The following is a 24682-nucleotide window of genomic DNA, read 5'->3' as shown; positions in this document are numbered from 1 at the left end:
TTTAGTTGGTTCCAATTGCGCTAGATTGTTACCAAATCGCATCATTCAAACCTTCTATTCTGGTGTCAGGTGCTTTTTGTTTATTTATAGAATAGAAAACACTCAACTGTAAACATTACTTACGCTTATCAAAACTCGTTTTTACAAACTTGCCATAAAAACACGTCCCACGTTATGACGTATGTTGCCATAAAAACACGTCCCACGTTATGACGTGTGTATGTTGCCATAAAAACACGTCCCACGTTATGACATGTGTATGTTGCCACTAAAACACGTCCCACGTTATGACGTGTGTATGTTGCCATAAAAACACGTCCCACGTTATGACTTGTGTATGTTGCCATAAAAACACGTCCCACGTTATGACGTATGTTGCCATAAAAACACGTCCCACGTTATGACGTATGTTGCCATAAAAACACGTCCCACGTTATGACGTGTGTATGTTGCCATAAAAACACGTCCCACGTTATGACGTGTGTATGTTGCCATAAAAACACGTCCCACGTTATGACGTGTGTATGTTGCCATAAAAACACGTCCCACGTTATGACGTGTGTATGTTGCCATAAAAACACGTCCCACGTTATGACGTGTGTATGTTGCCAGAAAACACAGCCCGTACAGTGCAACTGTGAGAACAAAAAAATGGTGGGAAAAGTTTTTGATTGCCCGTGACGTGTCAGAGCTAAACAGACGTATGTGCAGCTCCCTGCATGCAGCGTCCTCCATGTAGCACATTATGCACCCCACTAGCTGCGGTAGGGAAACTGCCGAGACCGGATGTCGGCTGACTTTTCAACTACATCCAAATTACTCCGCGTTCAGTTAGAACATACAAATGGTATCATATCCTAGGCTCCATGTAGGCGGGCTGATGATGTAACTTGAACCGCGGATTTTTTGTTCTCTAAACTTTGGCGCCTGGTTGCGATATTAACCAACTTTTGAGCGTACGAGGATTATGCTTATAGGAACCGATTCTTATTTTTTTACCTGCACTGATTCATTTGAGGTCTAAGTGGCAGCTCACATTGTTCTGCAGTGATTGAATAAAAGGAGGCGGGGCTCTAGTTTGATCAGCTTTATGAAGGGAATGTGTTGACTGAGCTGTGGGATCGTGTTACAAACAAGGATTGTTTCGTTATTTTTCTCCAACTTCTGATACGATTTTTGAAGTAAATTCGCTTGGATGGTTACTAGTAAGTTGTTAAAAGTTTGTATTTTATATGTTTTAAATGCAGATTTACTTGTAATGTTGGTTATGTTTATTATATAGTTATATATTGCTTCTGTTGACGTGATCCGCTGTATATACAATTTTATATATGTCGGTTTTGTTTTACATCTGGTGCAACATTTTCTAGATTTCTATCAATTCAGAGGCGTAGCCAATAGGGGGGCGGGGGGGGGCATATGTCCCCGGGCGCCGACCTTAGGGGGGGCGCCAAATTGACAGTTTGAGGGGGGGTGCAAATGAAAAGTTCGAGAGGGAGGGTGCAAATCGAAAGTTTGGGGGGGGGGTGCAAATAAAAAGTTCGAGGGGGGTGTGCAAATCGAAAGTTTGTCCCCGGGCGCCGGGAAGGGTCGCTACGCCTCTGTATCAATTACACTGGTTTAAAATGCTGTATGGAAATTCAAATTACAATCTCGTTAAACAGCGAGGGGCAGCTAAAGGGGTTCTGGCATTTATGATATAACACAATAGCATGGCACTTATTATATAACACAATATCATGGCACTTACTATATAACTGTACAATAGCATGGCACTTATTATATAACACAATAGCAAGGCACTTACTATATAACTGTATAATAGCATGGCACTTATTGTATAACACAATAGCAAGGCACTTATTATATAACACAATAGCATGGCACTTATGATATAACACAATAGCATGGCACTTATTATATAACACAATATCATGGCACTTACTATATAACTGTACAATAGCATGGCACTTATTATATAACACAATAGCAAGGCACTTACTATATAACTGTATAATAGCATGGCACTTATTGTATAACACAATAGCAAGGCACTTATTATATAACACAATAGCATGGCACTTATTATATAACATAATAGCATGGCACTTATTATATAACACACTAGCATGGCACTTATTATATAACACAATAGCATGGCACTTATGATATAACACAATAGCATGGCACTTATTATATAACACAATATCATGGCACTTACTATATAACTGTACAATAGCATGGCACTTATTATATAACACAATAGCAAGGCACTTACTATATAACTGTATAATAGCATGGCACTTATTGTATAACACAATAGCAAGGCACTTATTATATAACACAATAGCATGGCACTTATTATATAACACAATAGCATGGCACTTATTATATAACACACTAGCATGGCACTTATTATATAACACAATAGCATGGCACTTATGATATAACACAATAGCATGGCACTTATTATATAACACAATAGCATGGCACTTATTATATAACACAATAGCATGGCATTTATGATATAACACAATAGCATGGCACTTATTATATAACACACTAGCATGGCACTTATTATATAACACAATAGCATGGCACTTATTATATAACACAATATCATGGCACTTATTATATAACTGTACTATAGCATGGCACTTATTATATAACACAATAGCATGGCACTTATTATATAACACACTAGCATGGCACTTATTATAAAACACAATAGCATGGCACTTATTATATAACACACAAATTAAACCTTCCCCGTGAGTACCTAGGCGTGTTAACACAAATCACAGCCAGTGTGTAATAATTCTGCTCTTTCCCATCCTTCCCATATTACACAACATAAAAAAACAAAACAATCCCTACTCCTTTGTATTGTATAATATTAAGTGATCCCACTGCAATGCTAATGACTTTTATATAGTGATTTATTGTTTTCGGAATTATAAAAAAAGATATCATTATTATTAAAAAAGAACATAATCTTTTGAGAAAATAAAGCGGGAGTGATCTCCCCTAAAGTTTCCAGTATATTCTTTTACAACAATAGGGGTAGGGATGGCACTTCCAGAGCAATCCAGCTATAGAAATACAGAAGCTTGTGACAAAATAGCGCGTTTTGTTTTCGAGAAAACACGGAGACGAAAAGAATTGCCACGCAAATAATGGTTGTCTATTAGAGCGGAAAGTTAGTACTTAATAAAGGAAACAAGACTTCGATTTTAAAAGTTTTCTAATTAAGTCTCTTTTTGTGTCACATTGCATTTTCACTAAGGCTTGGTCTGCGTGAAAATTTGAAAGCTTGTAATTTTCAAATTCTGAAGGCTTTTTGAGAAATCGGAGACAAGTAAAATACCCCTTCCTGTTACTGGAAATCTACCTACAGGAACTAGTACTTATACATGACGTTTTGTTCACCTAAGTGAAACGGCTCTCAAGTTATCGGTATTTTAGATTTTAGAAACCAGAAATAAAGTACCACTTACATATGTCGGAGGTCACACAAATTTGAATGTAATCCAATATATTATACTTGTGTACAAAGTTTCTTCTACCTAACTGAAGCAGTACTCAAGTTTATGTGTTTTCACGGAAATAGATTTAAGTACCACTTCCGGTTACCAGAAATAGTTCAAACGTTTATAGAAACATGCGCAAACAACGTTGTACATATATATATATATATATATATATATATATATATATATATATATATATATATATATATATGTTACCGAGTCTATTTACCCGCAATGCCAAATGTTACCGAGTCTATTTACTTGCAGCGCCAAATGTTACCGAGTCTATTTACTTGTACTATCTTTGACCAGCACACAACAGCAACCACAATATAGATACTCGGAAGTGCAGGTTTACATTTATCTCTTTATTAAATGAATCAATAGAAATGCTCCACATAGCAATGCATCAATGTTCCACAAGAATACAATGAACCAACTGACCCCCACTGTCCTCACTAGTCCTCACATATCAGAATACACGTGTCCATGGTTCAGGCTTCCAACCTTCTTCTCACAACTTAAAACACGTCTCCTCAGTTCAGGCCTCAACTTCTGTTCTCCCCACTACTGTAGTGCCGTCCTATTATATCGCCTCGTATTCGTAATCGGTTCTATCCGTTGCATCATAACTATGAACTACGCAGTTCTGTCGTACAGTCCGATTATTAGACTTTTGTTTCTATTTCTGTCACACCACCTGCATCCGTTGCATCAGTTCAGTTTGGCCTTGGTCATGTCTTAGTTGACAGACTGTATTGCGTTCTTATCAATCGTCTTTAGTAACTACACTAGTTACATCCACCCCGCCGTTTTTTTTGTGTGTTCTGAACCACAAACAATGTTTGGCAGGTGCACTTCACCAATGTCAACCGCAACACCATAAAAAAAAATTACTGTTCTACTTACTGTCAATGTCGTCACATTCATAAAAGATTGACAGTTATCCCTATTTCAAAATATTAACTGTGTCTACATCATATTCCTCAGACACAAAGCAGTTCTAGAATTCACATCCACCCCCGCCGTTTTATTCTTTTGGTGTCATCACCAGTTCACTTTTATAGCTTTTGGACAGTCTGTCCTCATACCAGCGCGACCATGAAAGAATTGATGGTTGCTGACGAAAATTTTCGTACTCTTTCTGTTCCTCAAACTTCTCCGCGGACCACTTATCTGATATTCTACTGTCTCTCTACTTCTGGGAGGACCGGGATCATCATTGTTGCAGTTATAACACTGAGTTTTATTGGCAGCATCTGGACATTCACGAGCCAAATGGTCATTAGCTCCACACCTGTAACAATCTCTTGCCATACTAAGCTGAGCCGTAGGACATTCTCTTGAAATGTGACCAACGCCACCACATCCATAGCACTTGCGGTCATCTGGACCGCGATCTTCTGGACAATCACGAGCCAAATCCAGCGAGTAATGCAGAGTGCTATGAGTGACTTTCTATTTCAAATAATGTTGGTGTACTTGGATGATATACTAGTTTATTCAAAAACTTGGGAGGACCATCTAAAAAGATTAGAACAAGTGTTTCTCCGTCTTAGGGAGATTGGAGTAAAGCTGAACCCAGACAAATGCTGCTTTGGTTTGAAATCGGTACATTTTTTGGGTTACGTGATTTCGTCGGATGGCATCGCCACTGACCCAGATAAAATTGCAGCTGTTAAAGAATGGAAACAACCAACAACTACGGTAGAGGTCAGGTCATTCTTGGGCTTTGCCTCCTATTATAGAAAATTTGTGCCTGGTTTTGCAAAAATTGCCGCACCATTGCATGACTTGGTAAACAAAATGACAAAGAAACACAGTAAGGAGAAAAAGAAAGGTAAAACACAACTGATAGGTGAATTATGGACTGATGAATGCCTGAACTCGTTTAAGCTATTGAAAAAGGCTTTGACAGAGGCGCCGATATTGGGATACGCGGACTTTGACAAACCATTTCGGCTAGAAATTGACGCCAGCTCTAAAGGTCTGGGAGCTGTGCTATCACAACAACAAAAGCAAGGTTTCAGGGTTATTGCGTATGCCAGTCGAGCTCTGAAGGGATCAGAGAGGAACATGACAAATTACAGCGCCATGAAACTAGAACTTTTGACATTAAAATGGGCTGTGACTGGGAAATTCAGGGACTATCTATTAGGTGCTAAATGTGTGGTATACACTGACAATAACCCCTTGAGTCACCTAAAGACAGCAAAGTTGGGATCCATCGAACAGCGATGGGCAGCAGAATTGGCACTCTTTGACCTAGAGATAAAGTATCGCCCGGGGCGGTCCAATGGCAATGCGGACGCCTTATCAAGGAATCCTTACGAGAGACCGGGTGTTGAGGAAGAAACGCTGACAGGAATATGTGAGGTCAGAGCGTCAACAGATATCCCTCATGGGGTACAAGTGATGCAAAACGGGCAGACCGGGGTGGAGCACATATCCACAGAGCCCGGAGATATGGACAGCAGTGATTTTAATTGCCTTAATCACAAAAAGATAAGAGATGCCCAGAGAACGGATAGTGGCTTACAACCGCTATTGAAATACGTCCAGGAACAAAAATTCCCAGGAAGAAGGGAAAGAGAACAATTTGGTCGAGAAACAAAGAAAATACTGAGTCAGTGGGACCGTCTCAGTATAGAGGATGGTGTTCTCATGCGGAGAATTCATGACCACATTGATGGGACAATACACCAGGTGGTGGTGCCTGGACAATTACGAGAAGAAGTGCTAAGGTTGGCACATGACAGGGCAGGACACCAGGGTCAGGACAGGACGCACAAAATTTTACGACGGAGGTGTTACTGGCCCAATATGGAAATGGAGGTCAAACGCCATTGTGAGGCTTGTGTGAGGTGTCAGCATGCGAAAATGCCAGTTGTCAAAATGAGACAGCCATCAGGACACCTACTAGCGACAAAACCACTAGAGATTGTGGCTATGGATTTTACGTCGTTGGAGCAATCATCGGATGGGACGGAACATGTGTTGGTAATGACTGATGTATTCACCAAATGGACTGTGGCGGTGCCCACACGAGATCAGACTGCCAAAACAGTGGCAAAGGTCTTAATAGAACATTGGTTCATCAAATATGGCATACCAAGACAATTACACTCTGACCAAGGAAGGGCTTTCGAGTCAGAAGTAATTAACCAACTGTGCAGCCACTACGGGATCAACAAATCTAGAACAACCACATTTAATCCGAAAGGAAACTGACAGTGTGAACGGTTCAACCGCAGCATGCATGATTTGCTGCGTACGCTAGAACCTGAACAGAAAAAACGTTGGCCTGATTTTCTCCCAGAGTTGGTATATCTATACAACTGCACACCCCATGCCACAACCGGCTTTTCGCCATACATGTTGCTGTTCGGACGGGAGGCTCGACTCCCTCTTGATTTGTTCCTAGGAAAAAGAGAGAGTATGACTGGCTCATACACCGCACTGGAATATGTGAATGAACATATGAGAAGAAGAGAAATGTACAGGGTAGTACAGGAAAGATTAGAACATGAAGCACGGCGAAGGGAACCGCCGGTACAGACAAAGGACCCGCCACTCAAACTGAATGACAGGGTATTACTGCGTAGCCACCCGTTAGGCAGAAACAAAATCCACGATCTCTGGGGACAGGAGATATGGCAAGTCGTGGAGATGCCTAAAGTAGCAGGTGGCCCCTTTAAGATAAGACCCATCGATCACGCCAAACCGGATCGGTGGGCGAATATTGCTCAATTAAAGAAATATTGGAATAGGCAAGAAGAGCAGTTACACACAAGGAAATCCAAGACAATTAGGGAACCGGAAACTATAACGGAAATTCACATACCCATCCCGGAACCATATCACCATCAACAGAACAACCGCGATACACAAGTGGAGGATAACGGCAACAAAGAGGATCCCGTTCCTTCCAGAAGCAGAGAGACAGTAGACCATCAGATAAGTGGTCCGCGGAGAAGTTTGAGGAACAGAAGGAAGACGAAATTTTTTGTCAGCAACCATCAAGTCTTTCATGGTCGCGCTGGTATGAGAACAGACGGTTCAAAAAGCTATAACAGTGAACTGGTGAAGGCACCAAACGAAAAGGGTGGATGTGAATTCTAGAACTGTTTTGTGTCTCAGGAAGATGATGTAGACACAGTTGATATGTGAAATAGGTATAACTGTCAATCGTATACGAATGGGACGTCGTGGACAGTGAGTGGAATAATAAAAAATTTTTACGATTGTGCGATTGACTTTGGAGGAGTGCACCTGCCAGGCGTTGTTTGTGGTTGAAAACACACAAAAAAAGGCAGGGGTGGATGTGACTAGGGTAGGCCTAGCCACTAGTTACAAATCTGATAACGAACGATAAGCCGAGACGCAGTATTACAGTCTGATGCAACATAGCAGGTGGCTTATTGGATCGGACTGATAACAATCTCAAAGCCAACGCGTGCTATTTTGGGAAACGGTACGAGGGGATTCAGACAGCCTGTCAACTTTGATTGATAGGATGCAGATGTTATTTCACGGACTGTACGTTAGAACTGCGCAACTAGTGGTCGGAGACATCGAGTACAAGTATCGATTACGGAGGAATACAAGTACGAGGACGAGTACGGATACAAGGGATAAATAGGAGGGGACGGCTGAACTCGTTCTCTTCCCTCTTCATCGCTCGCTTTAGATCAGTCAGTCTGTGTGACATATCAAGTTGGTTATATTGTGTTAAGAAGGACAATAGACATGTGGATTCAGTTATATGAAGCCTAGTGAGGACTGTTAGGGGTCAGTTGATTCAGACTATTATTGTGAAACATTCCTGTTGATTCATTGTGTTATATTGAAGCATTTCTTGATTCATGTAATAAAAGGATCAATAGCGAACCTGCATCTTCGAGTCTTTCTACTGTAGTCGATGTTGTGTAGCATGAGTGGTTCAACTCGTTACAATTGGCGTTGTCGGGCAGGATAGACTCGGGGAAGGTCACATATATATATATATATATATATATATATATATATATATATATATATATATATATATATATATATATATATGATATTTCGTCCATCTAACTAAAGCGGTACTCAAGTTAAAGGCTTTTGAGAAATCGGGAGTATACGAGAAAGGGAAAATCGTTTTAGATTTCTGTTTATTTCATCTTATCAACCCCCCCACTCCCCATTTATGTTTGTTTCATCTCATAGACCCTATTTCTGTTTTGTTCATCGTTCTCTAAAGCTGAAGTACTAGATTTAAAACCAGATTCTACGATTTAATTACCCGCTGTGCTAATTTCTTTGAAACACAAACATTTTGTATTCAAACGTCATTTTAGGTGTATTTTTTGCAACATGCACATATTTTGATCTAACTGTAACATGTGGACGAGACCCCCCCCCCCAGCCCCCTTTTCGGTAGTGGCATCACTAGGTCGAGGGACACCCAGCGCAGTAACACAGGGTGTGTCCCCCCCCCCTCCGACGCCATTATATTTGATGTACTAAAAATATAAATTTGGTGTCACCCCCATCCGCAATGATGTCACCTTGTGTCTAACGAAGCATACGACCTTGATTAGTTATTGAACTAACTGGAAAAGTAGACTTTCTCATTTAAATTAGTTATATTTCGTTGTGGCGTCACCCCACCGGATGGTGTCACCCTATTGTATGGTGTCACCCATATGGATGGTGTCACCATATCAAATTCCCCGAGTATGATACGTGCAAGTACCTTTATGGATGAAGACAGGTTTCCTTCGCGCCCTCAACCGAAGTTTAGTAGTCACGTGTTGAAGCAGAACTTAGAACAATGAGGTCAGCAAGCCGTTTGCCGGATGTGGATGTCCGCCGAAGCACCACGAGCTGGTACCGTCTAGATCTTGCCGTCTGCTAATGTGGCTTCAATCTGTTGCCTGGACCCTTCATCCTCTCGTCACCAGTGTTTCTTCCAGACTTTTTTCTCCACGGGGTGGGGGGGGGGGGTGGCACTTGATATTTGCGGGGAGGGGGGGGGCGGACACTAGTAAAATGTATGTTTACTATATAAATTCTATCTCGTTCGGGGAGGAGGGGGGAGGAAGACTTTCTTCGGGCGGGGGGGGGGGGGGCGGACGACGACACCCCCCCCCCCCACCGAAGAAGAGATGCCTGGAAGAAACGCTGCTCGTCACTGGCTCTATATTGGGCTGACATAAAGCCACGTAACGATTAGAGGTTGGAATGTAACGACCAGTGACGTTATGTGCACACGGTATTCATACATGTAAACAGTAGGGCGGGGGGGGGGGGGGGGATTTCACCCTCAGCGGTTAAGTTAGGGGTCGTCCATAAGTGACATCACATTCAAGAAAGTCGGTAAGGGTGGAAGGAAGGTGTGTGTTTGGGGGGGGGGTGTAGTCGGACTTATGTATCGATGTGTAACGGTATTTTAATAAGAATTTCGATTCTTCTTTTGGTAAAATAAAACTTGAATCGTGCTCGAAATGAAACCATAGCCTGGAAGTAATAGAACTCAAGCATCTCAAAGAGAACGCCCCCCCCCCTCTAGCACATCTACCACAACCACACACCCTTCCCTCAACATATATATGAGAAAACAATATTTTGAAAAACTAAAACTTTCGGGGTGTAGTTATCATTTATGGGGGGGGGGGGGGGGGTGTCTGATTTTTGTAAACACGTGCAAATCTGCACTACTGAAGGAGCTCAAATCTTGATTGGACGGGATCTTGTAACTGTAACAATTGGCGTGTTAACTGCGATACGTGTAACAGTCCCGCCCCTCATTACAGGTGATTTCTTGATGTATGATGCCGCGGTTTCCTGGTGTAACCAATCACCTCAGCCCTGAGCACTAGTAATAATGCGTTAAAAAGGAGAAAATAAACGATTTTCTTTAAATATATAATAGTGAACTACTATTTAAATAATTGAAAAGAAAAGAGTTGGTCGCTAAATTATAAATTGAATGCCTTTACTAGAGTTCAAGAAGCTTTTATTTTTTAAGTTATTAATTTAAATAGTTGTTCATTAGTATATTCTTAAAGAAAATCTTTTATTTTCTCTTTTTTAGTGCATTATGTAACACAAGGCGTGTTATTCAAACGTTTTTACAAGCTGTTAGTTAACTTGCTTTCGCTGTCGTCATAGACCAGAAACGGACGAGCGAAATTTCGAGCATTTCTAACTGACCGATTCGTTTTAATTTTGGTACGTGGGTCATGACCCGACGACAATGGAATCTGACATCACATTTGACTTTGTTGGATGAATATTTAATTTTTTAATGAATTAATTAAAATTTTCTGAAATTAGTAGGTCGTTTTACTACTATTCCACACTATTATACGCGCACTAACTTAACACGAAAATGTGCGTATAATATAGCGCGCCAAATAGTACTTTGTATAGGAAATTGTAATTAATACCTTAAAAATCAATTAAACATCCAATTAAATCTAATTTGATGTCACATTGCATTGTCATCGGGTTTTTACCCACGTGCCAAGTTTAAGATAAATTGGTCGGTTAGAGGTGGTCGAAATTTCGCTCGGCAGTTTCAACCAATGACGGACGAAACACGACACAAAAGACAGGGGGGTGCAAGTGAAATAAAAGCTTGCAAAAAAAAAAAAAAGAAACGAATCTAAATAACAGTACGCGTGAATGAAAACATTATTAACCCCCTCTCTGTACCTGTCGAGGTTGACTCAGCTTTCATAAGCTTTTTCCTCTGTATCGATTGTGTGCACCTGTCTTTACCTAAAGCCGCTGTGTTTGCTTGGGACGTTCAGGTATAGCTCTACAATGAGATCCCATTGTGAATGTAAGTAAAACTCCATGTACTGTTTTTTCTTTAAAGAAATATTATTTAGGTCCGCGTCGTAAACATCGTGAAATAATAATGATTACAGTAAATTGGCTTTGGAAATGCTGATTGTGTGTTGATAACAATCTGTTTATCTTTATTGTATCTATATTAATATCATTCTCTTTCAATAGACCTTTTCCACAGAAAATCTCATTTATATATATATATATATATATATATATATATATATATATATATATATATATATATATATATATATATATATATATATATATATATATATATATATATATATATATATATATTGTAATTGAATGTAGTGCATATAACATTGTATGCTTTCTACAAGAGGAAACTTGCATAATAGTTGTAACAGTATACGATCTATATTCTTTTAAAACAATAGACATGTACTTTTCAGCTACAATTCAACGGAAATTACTATTTTTTATACTTCCGTTTTTGTTTTCCTGGTAAGTTTTCTATTCTATTTTAGCGTGAGTAACAACCAAATAGAAGCAACATGCAAGAGAGGTTTAAAAATAAATACATTTCAAAATAAAAGAAGGCGATTAAACGTATTCAATGCACACACACCAAAATAAATAATAAATAAATTCTACACATTGGACGTTTGGTGATACTATGCTTTAAATAGATTTGTGTAATTTACTGTAAATTATTAAAAAAAATTCTGGATTTCATACACTTTGAATAATAATCATCTCTTTGTGTAAAATAATACCCGTTAGACCATTTAAGCCACTTATAAATAGAACACAGCGGCAAACAAACAGGAAATAGTCACGTGGCTTACAGGCTCAACTAGCGATGTACAGTATTGTACTAACATGTGGCCCGGGACAAGTGTTAAGGGGAGAACTAACACATTCACATAATGTGTTTAACATGTGATTGTGTTTTGTCAGAATAACACATTCACATAATGTGTTTAACATGTGATTGTGTTTTGTTAAAATAACACATTCACATAATGTGTTTAACATGTGATTGTGTTTTGTCAGAATAACACATTCACACTTTCGACTTTTTGACTGTTCGGATATTGTTTTCGAGTCTGTAGGACGCCCCTGACTCCACCCAGCACTGATGGGTACCTGACTTAAGTTAATGAAGTAAAATACAGATGTGCATAGTGCTGACCACATTACACCCTTACATACCGAGGTCACTGACCTATGTGTATATACACAATACACATATACACACATATATGAATTATATATAGAGAGAGAAAGGCCTGGGGGTGGCGAGGTTCTGGCCATAGAATTAAGTGCAATTAATGCAATCTCCCCCTCCCCCATCCAGAACAACACTACATATTTAGCTTGTCGTGTCCTGTTTTTCCGTGTACAGCTACACACAAAGATACCTACTATTTGAGATCGATGTCTCTATCATAAATAAATACAAATATTACCTTATTGATAACAGATCATCACGTGTCGCTACAGGTTGGGTAGGGGGAAAGTTAATTAAGTTTGATTAGGTTTGATCAAGCTGGCACTAGGCCACATATCGCATCGTCTCTTCTTGGTGATGGTCTCTGTAAGATATTCATAGATTGGGCTGGGTGGTTAGTGTTGTTGGGTGGTTAGTTCTGGTAAGTTCTGTTGGGTGGTTAGTTCTGTTGGGTGGTTAGTTCTGTTGGGTGGTTAGTTGTGTTGGGTGGTTAGTTCTGTTGGGTGGTTAGTTCTGTTGGGTGGTTAGTTCTGTTGGGTGGTTAGTTCTGTTGGGTGGTTAGTTCTGTTGGGTGGTTAGTTCTGTTGGGTGGTTAGTTCTGTTGAGTGGTTAGTTCTGTTGGGTGGTTAGTTCTGTTGGGTGGTTAGTTCTGTTGGGTGGTTAGTTCTGTTGGGTGGTTAGTTCTGTTGTGTGGTTAGTTCTGTTGGGTGGTTAGTTCTGTTGGGTGGTTAGTCCAGTTGGGTGGTTAGTTCTGTTGGCTGTTGAGTGGTTAGTTCTGTTGGGTGGTTAGTTCTGTTGGGTGGTTAGTTCTGTTGGGTGGTTAGTTCTGTTGGGTGGTTAGTTCTGTTGGCTGTTGAGTGGTTAGTTCTGTTGGGTGGTTAGTTCTGTTGGGTGGTTAGTTCTGTTGGGTGGTTAGTTCTGTTGGGTGGTTAGTTCTGTTGGGTGGTTAGTTCTGTTGGGTGGTTAGTTCTGTTGGGTGGTTAGTTCTGTTGGGTGGTTAGTTCTGTTGGGTGGTTTGTTCTGTTGGGTGGTTAGTTCTGTTGGCTGTTGAGTGGTTAGTTCTGTTGGGTGGTTAGTTCTGTTGGGTGGTTAGTTCTGTTGGGTGGTTAGTTCTGTTGGGTGGTTAGTTCTGTTGGGTGGTTAGTTCTGTTGGGTGGTTAGTTCTGTTGGGTGGTTAGTTCTGTTGGCTGTTGAGTGGTTAGTTCTGTTGGGTGGTTAGTTCTGTTGGGTGGTTAGTTCTGTTGGGTGGTTAGTTCTGTTGGGTGGTTAGTTCTGTTGGGTGGTTAGTTCTGTTGGCTGTTGAGTGGTTAGTTCTGTTGGGTGGTTAGTTCTGTTGGCTGTTGAGTGGTTAGTTCTGTTGGGTGGTTAGTTCTGTTGGGTGGTTAGTTTTGTTGGGTGGTTAGTTCTGTTGGGTGGTTAGTTTTGTTGGGTGGTTAGTGCTGTTGGGTGGTTAGTTTTGTTGGGTGGTTAGTTCTGTTGGGTGGTTAGTTTTGTTGGGTGGTTAGTGCTGTTGGGTGGTTAGTCCAGTTGGGTGGTTAGTTCTGTTGAGTGGTTAGTTCTGTTGGGTGGTTAGTTCTGTTGGGTGGTTAGTTCTGTTGGGTGGTTAGTTCTGTTGGGTGGTTAGTTCTGTTGTGTGGTTAGTTCTGTTGGGTGGTTAGTTCTGTTGGGTGGTTAGTCCAGTTGGGTGGTTAGTTCTGTTGGGTGGTTAGTCCAGTTGGGTGGTTAGTTCTGTTGAGTGGTTAGTTCTGTTGGGTGGTTAGTTCTGTTGTGTGGTTAGTTCTGTTGGGTGGTTAGTTCTGTTGGGTGGTTAGTTCTGTTGGGTGGTTAGTTCTGTTGGGTGGTTAGTTCTGTTGGGTGGTTAGTTCTGTTGGGTGGTTAGTTCTGTTGGCTGTTGAGTGGTTAGTTCTGTTGGGTGGTTAGTTCTGTTGGGTGGTTAGTTTTGTTGGGTGGTTAGTGCTGTTGGGTGGTTAGTCCAGTTGGGTGGTTAGTTCTGTTGAGTGGTTAGTTCTGTTGGGTGGTTAGTTCTGTTGGGTGGTTAGTTCTGTTGGGTGGTTAGTTCTGTTGGGTGGTTAGTTCTGTTGTGTGGTTAGTTCTGTTGGGTGGTTAGTTCTGTTGAGTGGTTAGTTCTGTTGGGTGGTTAGTTCTGTTGGGTGGTTAGTTCTGTTGGCTGTTGAGTGGTTAGTTCTGTTGGGTGGTTAGTCCAGTTGGGTGGTTAGTTCTGTTGGGTGGTTAGTCCAGTTGGGTGGTTAGTTCTGTTGAGTGGTTAGTTCTGTTGGGTGGTTAGTTCTGTTGGGTGGTTAGTTCTGTTGTGTGGTTAGTTCTGTTGGGTGGTTAGTTCTGTTGGGTGGTTAGTCCAGTTGGGTGGTTAGTTCTGTTGGGTGGTTAGTCCAGTTGGGTGGTTAGTTCTGTTGGGTGGTTAGTTCTGTTGGGTGGTTAGTTCTGTTGGGTGGTTAGTTCTGTTGGGTGGTTAGTTCTGTTTACTGGATGCTCCTGTCGTCTCTCATTAAATACATATCTAGTGACATTATTTACATTCTTCTTGTTTAAAGCCGATCGCTTGTTGCTTTCACTTTCAAACTTCGCAAATCAATTTTTTTTAATGTTTGAAAATATCAATGTAAACTACACTACCATATCGACCCCCCCCCCCCCCTCAACTTAACGATTTAAAGCACATTTCTTTACACGACTGGGCTAGTGTAGTAAAGGCTGTGTATCCAAATGGTCTCTTGAATTATGTTAATGTCACAAACAGATGCGTGTGTGTCCGCTAGCCTATATAACAGTACTCTGGCAATATAGGGATAGACTTGAGTTGATTGCAGTTTTAGCTGGGCTGTCGAGAGTAATAAGTGTAGGTCGGGTTGCCGATTATGAAGGATTTCACGGAGATTGATAGCAAAGGATACTCTAAAGATAAGCATTCTTATCATACTGTGATCGATGCAAATAAAGTTATTCGTGCTATGCTATAGTTGCTACTGGACTAAAGCAATACCCGTTATTAAAGGATTGGTCTTTTTATAAGCTAGCTATTGTGAAGAGATAAAGAATGAGATGTGTAATGCAGACTGAGAAGCTGGTAGTGTTTACACTCTGTGTTTTGGGATATCAGGATAGTTTGAAATGTTCTGATGTGGTATAATGTGTTAAGGATATGTGATACATACTTAACTACCGGTATAAGAGCATCATGTTGTGATCGTGGCTTCATGAACTTGTAGCTAGCTATTTGTGCCTTCATGAACTTGTAGCAAGCGATGTGTGCCTTCATGAACTTGTAGCAAGCGATTTGTGCCTTCATGAACTTGTAGCAAGCGATTTGTGCCTTCATGAACTTGTAGCAAGCGATTTGTGCCTTCATGAACGTGTAGCAAGCGATTTGTGCCTTCATGAACTTGTAGCAAGCGACTTGTGCCTTCATGAACTTGTAGCAAGCGATTTGTGCCTTCGGTAACTTGAAGAAAGCTATTTGTGCCTTCATGAACTTGTAGCAAGCGATGTGTGCCTTCATGAACTTGTAGCAAGCGATTTGTGCCTTCATGAACTTGTAGCAAGCGATTTGTGCCTTCGGTAACTTGAAGAAAGCGATTTGTGCCTTCATGAACTTGTAGCAAGCGATTTGTGCCTTCATGAACTTGTAGCAAGCGATTTGTGCCTTCATGAACTTGTAGCAAGCGATTTGTGCCTTCATGAACTTGTAGCAGGCGATTTGTGCCTTCATGAACTTGTAGCAAGCGATTTATGCCTTCATGAACTTGTAGCAAGCGATTTGTGCCTTCATGAACTTGTAGCAAGCGATTTGTGCCTTCATGAACTTGTAGCAAGCGATTTGTGCCTTCATGAACTTGTAGCAAGCGACGTGTGCCTTCATGAACTTGTAGCAAGCGATTTTTGCCTTCATGAACTTGTAGCAAGCGATTTGTGCCTTCATGAACTTGTAGCAAGCGATTTGTGCCTTCATGAACTTGTAGCAAGCGATTTGTGCCTTCATGAACTTGTAGCAAGCGATTTGTGCCTTCGGAAATTTGAAGCAAGCGATTTGTGCCTTCGGAAATTTGAAGCAAGCGATTTGTGCCTTCGGAAATTTGAAGCAAGCGATTTGTGCCTTCGGAAATTTGAAGCAAGCTATTTATGCCTTCGGAAATTTGAAGCAAGCGATTTGTGCCTTCGGAAATTTGAAGCAAGCGATTTGTGCCTTCGGAAATTTGAAGCAAGCGATTTGTGCCTTCATGAACTTGAAGCAAGCGATTTGTGCCTTCGGAAATTTGAAGCAAGCTATTTATGCCTTCGGAAATTTGAAGCAAGCGATTTGTGCCTTCGGAAATTTGAAGCAAGCGATTTGTGCCTTCGGAAATTTGAAGCAAGCGATTTGTGCCTTCATGAACTTGTAGCAAGCGATTTGTGCCTTCATGAACTTGTAGCAAGCGATTTGTGCCTTCGGAAATTTGAAGCAAGCGATTTGTCGTAAAAATTTGACTCCTGCATTAGGAAGATCGTGGTTCAGATTTTCTAAAGACATGGATTTGTTAGAGGAGAAATGTTTTATCGATGAGGGTAAGACCTTTAAGGCAAGGTTCACATCTTGTCATGGTAAAGATAGCAGTTGTTTATTCCTCAGCAGTTGAGGCACCATCAGAGTTTCTTTAAGGCAAGGTTCACATCTTGTCATGGTAAAGGTAGCAGTTGTTTATTCCTCAGCAGTTGAGGCACCAACAGAGTTTCTTTAAGGCAAGGTTCACATCTTGTCATGGTAAAGGTAGCAGTTGTTTATTCCTCAGCAGTTGAGGCACCAACATTTTCTTTAAGGCTTCAATCAGTGTCCGCCCTTCCCCGGAAATTTAAGTCCGTCCCCCATCCGAATGTTTCAAGTGCCACCCCCCCCCCCCCCCCATCGAGAAAATGTCTGATAGAAACACTGGCCGCCATACATTTTACTGCCCGAAAACCAATTCACCAACCCACATTTCTCCCAGTGTCTCTTTACCCTGTAAAAGAATGTTTTTGAACTCCATGTGAAAAAACAAAAAACAACTGAATTTAATTAAACAAATATAATAAAACCTTTATAATCGTAAGCTTTTAAATGCACCGAAAGCAAGAAAACATAATTAATTCGCTGTCTTTAATAATAGCATTGGGCGCTCATAAAATCTCTTGCATATTTTTAACCACCCTTCCACCCCACCCCGGAGCGCTATGTCTGAAAGAAACCTTGCTTTTGGTCAATCGTTGGCAATCAAGATTTTCTCATTCCCCTGTCCATTTCTTTCTCACCCTCTCTCAAATCTCACCACATCCATTTTTTAGTTTTAGAAAACTTTGTTAGTGAACGTTAACAAATTAGTTGCTGTGTCGAACTTTAACACGTTTTTTTTTTAAAAAAAAAGAAGCGTTAAAAAGTTTATGGATGACCACAAAAGATGTAAAATTAAATCACATGACAACAAAACATGTTAAATGACCACAAACGATGCTTTCCTAGCAGTAAAAATTCAATTGTTGTTTCCACCGTAATACAGTTCTTGGCTTGTGTAAATAATGTGCCGCAGCCCCCCCCCCCCCCCCCCATACGGTTACAGTGATCAAAGCAAGTCACGTGGTATACAAGTAACAGCTTGGACTGCTAGGGCGACACTCTGATCAATTTTAGACCGCTCTAAAGGTTGGAGGTCATAGGTCACGCAGGCTGTGTGCATTGGGGGACAACGCGCTGAGCTGTTAGAATAACAAAAGTTGTTGGACAAAAGTTGCTAGACAAACAAAAGTTGTTGGACAAACAAAAGTTGTTGGACAAACAAAAGTTGTTGGAAAAAGTTGCTGGACAAACAAAAGTTGTTGGATAAACAAAAGTTGTTGGACAAACAAAAGTTGTTGGACAAACAAAAGTTGTTGGACAAAAGTTGCTGGACAAACAAAAGTTGTTGGACAAACAAAAGTTGTTGGACAAGCAAAAGTTGTTGGACAAACAAAAGTTGTTTGACAAGCAAAAGTTGTTTGACAAGCAAAAGATGTTTGACAAGCAAAAGTTGTTTGACAAGCAAAAGATGTTGGACATCCTACAAATATTGTCCGAGACCTTTCTAAAAAAAAGTTTCATGCATACTTCTGTTATTTAAACCGACATTGTCGTGCGCTAGAGGCTTAAACTTAAGAATTCTTAGAAAGATGCCGTTACAGTAAAGACTGGATTCAATGACGCATGGTGTTGATGATGAATTCAGGGTCTGACGTAGGATGGTGATTAGCACATTAATTAGCATTAATGTGATCTATGGGTGTTCTCGCGAGTTGAGTAATTTTTTTTCCTACTTTGTCGGGCTACTGTAGAGAATAATCCGTCGATAATCCGCAGATTTGTGACGTCAGCACCGCCATTCAAATTAGTTATCCGCGCTAATCAGGGTATTACACTCGAGAAATCAATGGCACTGTTAGCAGGTGTTGTCGTGTAGTTTATAAGTCGCCTGGTCTGCTGGTAGATTTGATTTAACCACTTACATTTATTTGTCTACGGTAAATTGTATTTGACTACGGTAAATTGTATCTGACTACGGTAAATTTGATCTGACTACGGTAAATTTGATCTGACTACTGTAAATTTGATCTGACTACGGTAAATTGTATCTGACTACGGTAAATTGTATTTGACTACGGTAAATTTGATCTGACTACGGTAAATTTGATCTGACTACGGTAAATTGTATCTGACTACGGTAAATTTGATCTGGCTACGGTACATTTGATCTGTTTACGGTAAATTGACTACGGTAAATTTGATCTGACTACGGTAAATTGCATCTGACTACGGTAAATTTGATTTGACGCGGGCAATTAGTCATGCGTTACGGCAGGAATGTTGATGAAGGAGATGTTGATATTTTTGTTAAAATGGGGACACTTATCATTGAGACGTGCTCTCATTTCTTGCACACTTTGATGCTATTGAAAAAAAAAAAAGAGTTATTGCCTGTATTAAGGGGTTTGCCAAAACGGCTTGCTATTTAGCAATGTATGTTTTAAATTCTGCCAACCTGGCAACCGTGTGCTGTATGTAGATGCTGTTCGCGGCCTTGCCTTCCAGCTTAAGTGGACGGGGGGGGGGGGGGGGGGGGTATGTGGATTTTTGTTGAATTAAAGAATTATGACCAGGCATGTTCTTGATCACAACAATTACTGTCTGGCCCCTGGCTCCCCAGTTACCTGGCTAGCTAGCTACATGGCTACCTAGCTAGCTACATGGCTACCTAGCTAGCTACATGGCTACCTAGCTAGCTACATGGCTACCTAGCTAGCTACCTCAGTACCTGGCTACCTAGCTAGCTAGTTGTTGACTTAACCAAACACGTGCACGGCTAATTTATGGGTCATTAAAAACCCATTTCAGCACATCTGTCTAATTAAATGTCCGTGAGAGTTGTTTTTGTTCATTCAAATTCTCCAAGCTTTACGATCTGTTACCTGCATTCATAAACTTTTAGTGTAGTAGGTCTACTGGCGAGGTGGGGTGGTGATGGTGGGATGGTTATGGTAGGGGGGAGGTGGGACTGCCATAGTGGCTAATCTGGAGTCATGCTATCATCAGCTTATCTTTGTGCCTGATAAAAAGCTGCAGGCTGAGATAATTGCTGCAACACCAGTACTGGTATTGGGAGCTCTACAGATGTACTCGGCATAGCTACAGCAGTTCATGATTCTAGACATTCTACTACTGACAGGGGCTTTTCTATCAATGAAATCAGCATCGTGCTACTTTAGTCCATATTTGCCCACTGCTGTTAAAAAGGGCTTTTACAGAAATAACATCACCTGTAAGCTACATTAGCCCATATTTACCCACTGCTGTTAAAAGGGGCTTTTCCAGAAATAAAATCACCTTGGCTTTGTCCCTCAACACTATCATCATGATAGCGCCCCCCCCCCCCGCGCCCCCCCCCCGCGCCCCCCCCCCCCCGCGCCTACTATTTCAAAGTTATCCCATGACCATGTAGTCTAATTCTTACTAAAATGAAAATGTTTTTTACCTTTTAAGCATAATACATTCTATTTCTTAAAAACCTCTCCTTAAAGTCAACCCCTCCCCACCCCGCACCACAGGTGTGATGTCAGTTTTGGATGAACCCCCCCCCCCTGGATGACCCCCCTGGGGCCGTATGTGAAGCCTGTAGTGCATATGTCCTCCCCTGTCACTACTGTAAGTGACCAGTCCTTGTATTGCCATCAGTGTAAAGGGGCCAACACTCTGTAGTCAACTCCCACAAAACTAGCTGTGTTACCCAACACACACACCTACACACACTGCCAATGTTGACTTGATGACACATGTCAAGTGTGTACATGTCATCTCAGCTGTAAAGGGGACAACACTCTGTAGTCAACTCCCACAAAACTAGCTGTGTTACCCAACACACACACCTAGCCTACACACACACACACACCTAACCTACATACACACTGCCAATGTTGACTTGATGACACATGTCAAGTGTGTACATGTCATCTCAGCTGTTTACCAGCTCTTTTGTTGCCTCCGTCAGCTCAATACGAGGCTTGTGTAAGAACCAGCTAACAGTTGGTTTACCTTCATCACATAGGTTAGAAAGCTATTTCTCTTATGTTGATTCTTGTTTGGTGAAAAAAATGTATCTTTATGTAACATCTAGTCAGAAGTGTATTATAAGCAAAATCTTTTTATGGCGAAAGCTTGACACAAACTTATTTTAAGAATATTTTTTTATGTGCTGTATCTTTTTGTTTATAAAGCGAAAACAAATCAACTAAAACTACATTATCTATTTTAAATTATTTCGACCAACCTTAAAAAAATACCACCACCAATATTGAAATGAAATGTATTTATTTAGGGAATAATCCTCCCCCCCCCATTCCCCACTTTCCCCCCTAGAAAATTTCCCCTCCTCTCTCCCTAGACACGTGTAGGCCTATATAAGTGCAGCACAGAGTAATGAGATTCACATGTCTCATCACCTTTCACCTACACCTTGGCTGAATGTCAAAATACTTGTAATTATCTTGTGATTAACTTGATGTTAATTAGATTAGCCCAACCTCCAATGGTTTAATAACTGGGTGTTTTTTTTTCCTGGCCAGTTTGTGTTATGGTTTGTTCTATGAAGATGATAAAGTAAAAAAACAGTTTGTGATGATGTTGAAAGTTTGTTCTATGAAGATGATGTAGTAAAAACTGTTGTTCTATGAAGATGATAAAGTAAAAAAAAAACAGTATGTGATGATATTGAAAGTTTGTTCTGTGAAGATAATAAAGTAAAAAAAAACAACAACAGTTTGTGATGATATAGTTTGTTCTATGAAGATGATAAATTGAAAAAACAGTTTGTGATGATAGTTTGTGATGTTGTTCATAGTTTGTTCTATGAAGATGATATAGTAAAAAAATAGGTTATGATGATGTTGAAAGTTTGTTCTATGAAGATGATGTAGTAAAAAACCATAACAGTGTGGTGTGAAAAGATATTTTATATTATTGGTATCTATAAGGTTGTCACACTAAAAGCACTTAGTAGTTCTCTGTGCAGTAATTTCATTAGGTAAAAGATCTAAAAGCATTGGATCAAAGCCAATATGAAAAATGGGGTAGTAATTAAAAACAGATGCTCTGGGTTTTTTTTTATAAGCATATCTCACCATTGTATCAACATGGTATACAATGATGGAAAAAAGTTAGTTTTGTTAGTTACAATTTTAAAATACAATAATTTTATGTTTTGTAACACATTTTCTGTTTCTCTCAGGGGAGGCAATCCTCAACAAGAAGGCAGTGTATGAACCCACCAAAGGTCAAAGGTTCCGTCAGGTCGTCTGCTCCAAGGGCTGGGCCATCTGCATCCTGATGTCAATGGGCACCGCCATGATCGCCATAGCAGTGATTGCTGCGTTTGCCAGGCCAGGCTCCACCCTGCCACAAGAGCCTTGCAGCAACCAGCAGGCACCTGAGTCCTCAGGTCACAGCGCCGCTGACCTTCACCCTGGTTATGACAAACCTCAGACGTACATTGCCACCAACGGGGAACCCTTTCCCTGGAAAGATTTGAGACTCCCTGGAACAGTCGTCCCCGAGTCTTACAGTATATTCCTCCATGCTAACATATCCCAGTCGTATTTCAAAGGGAGGGTTGAGATGGTGCTTGAGGTGGTGTCGGATACGAACTTCATCGTGTTCCACACCCAGGACCTGAACATATCCGACCTGAGCCTGTACGAGGTGCTGGATCACAGGCTGGAGTTCAGCAAGACCAGGCTACAGGTGAGGCAGGAGCTGGAGTACCCCAGGAATGACCAGTACTACGTCAGGCTGGACAGTACCATCAGGGCCAAGACACGGCTGGAGCTCCACGTCAACTTCAGGGGGTCTTTGGAGAGTGTCAGCAAGATGAAAGGCTTTTACAAGAGTGAATATACAGTCAAGGGGGAGACGAGGTCAGTTTAGGTGTTGGTCAATGGGGGGGGGGGGGGGCATGTCAGCAAGATGAAGGGCTTTTACAAGAGTGAATATACAGTCAAGGGGGAGACGAGGTCAGTTTAGGTGTTGGTCAATGGGGGGGGGGGGGCATGTCAGCAAGATGAAGGGCTTTTACAAGAGTGAATATACAGTCAAGGGGGAGACGAGGTCAGTTTAGGTGTTGGTCAATGGGGGGGGGGGGGCATGTCAGCAAGATGAAGGGCTTTTACAAGAGTGAATATACAGTCAAGGGGGAGACGAGGTCAGTTTAGGTGTTGGTCAATGGGGGGGGGGGGCATGTCAGCAAGATGAAGGGCTTTTACAAGTGATAATGTTTGAATAGAATAGCTTCCCTTTGATAATGTTTGAATTGAATAGCTTCCCTTTGATAATGTTTTAATAGAATAGCTTCCCTTTGATAATGTTTTAATAGAATAGCTTCCCTTTGATAATGTTTGAATTGAATAGCTTCCCTTTGATAATGTTTGAATTGAATAGCTTCCGTTTGATAATGTTTTAATAGAATAGCTTCCCTTTGATAATGTTTGAATTGAATAGCTTCCCTTTGATAATCTTTGAATTGAATAGCTTCTCTTTGATAATGTTTGAATTGAATAGCTTCCTTTGATGTTTTAATTGAATAGCTTCCCTTTGATAATGTTTGAATAGCTTCCCTTTGATAATGTTTGAATAGCTTCCCTTTGATAATGTTTGAATTGAATAGCTTCCCTTTGATAATGTTTGAATTGAATAGCTTCCCTTTGATAATGTTTGAATTGAATAGCTTCCCTTTGACTATTCTCTGCCCACTAGATACATGGCCAGCACCCAGTTTGAAGCAACATCTGCCAGAAATGCTTTCCCTTGTTTTGATGAGCCTCAGCTGAAGGCCAAATTTAAAATGTCCATTGTCCGTAACAAAGAGCACATCACTCTATTCAACACGCCATTAAAAGGGAGCACGCCGTACGGGGAAGGTTTGGTGCAAGATGAGTACGAGGAGTCAGTGAAGATGAGTACGTACCTTGTTGCGTTTGTCATATGTGATTTCAAGAATATGAGCAAAACAACAGAGGATGGTGTAGAGGTGAGTGGTGCAGTTCATGTTTCTGATCCCATTCTCTGTGAATATCTGATGACTTTCTATGTGAATATCTGTCCACATTCTATGTTATTATCTGATGACATTCTATGTAATTATCTGATGACATTCTATGTAACTATCTGATGACATTCTATGTGAATATCTGATGATATTCTATGTGAATATCTGATGCCATTCTATGTGGATATCTGATCCCATTCTATGTGAATATTTGATGTGATTATATCATTATAAGATCCTATTCTATGTTATTATCTGATGACATTCTATATGATTATCTGATGCCATTCTTTGTAAATATCTGATCACATTCTATTTGAATATATGATCCCATTTTATGTGATAATCTTATCCCATTCTGTGATTATACTATCCTATTTTCTGTGAATATCTGATCATATTTTGTAAATATCTTAACACATACCATGAATATATAACCACATTCTATTAATCCATTAACATAATCCTGCAAGCTTGCAATGTTGTACTAAAATTATTTCACACTGCAAAATTATAAAACT

General features: G+C 40.6%; 1 protein-coding gene across 6 annotated transcripts in view; it reads left to right on the top strand.

Annotated features, from left to right (window-relative positions):
• Nucleotides 1–24682, top strand: part of LOC131945824 (puromycin-sensitive aminopeptidase-like protein) — a 37872-nt gene that overhangs the window by 2164 nt on the left and 11026 nt on the right. For 2 of the 6 annotated variants that reach the window (XM_059306425.1, XM_059306431.1), the window contains exons 2-3: nucleotides 22350–23034; nucleotides 23870–24143. In XM_059306425.1, the coding sequence (XP_059162408.1) occupies nucleotides 22350–23034; nucleotides 23870–24143 (959 nt within the window). Of the gene's footprint in view, nucleotides 1–837; nucleotides 1206–17024; nucleotides 17134–21109; nucleotides 21171–21567; nucleotides 21601–22349; nucleotides 23035–23869; nucleotides 24144–24682 lie in introns of those variants that run through there. The other 4 variants (XM_059306428.1, XM_059306426.1, XM_059306429.1 and 1 more) reach the window with 4 other exon arrangements.

This window comes from Physella acuta, unplaced genomic scaffold (genome assembly GCF_028476545.2).
Source record: "Physella acuta isolate Inbredline_101_S28 unplaced genomic scaffold, ASM2847654v3 ptg000535l, whole genome shotgun sequence".
Taxonomy (NCBI): domain Eukaryota; kingdom Metazoa; phylum Mollusca; class Gastropoda; family Physidae; genus Physella; species Physella acuta.
This window is presented reverse-complemented; position numbering and strand designations above follow the sequence as displayed.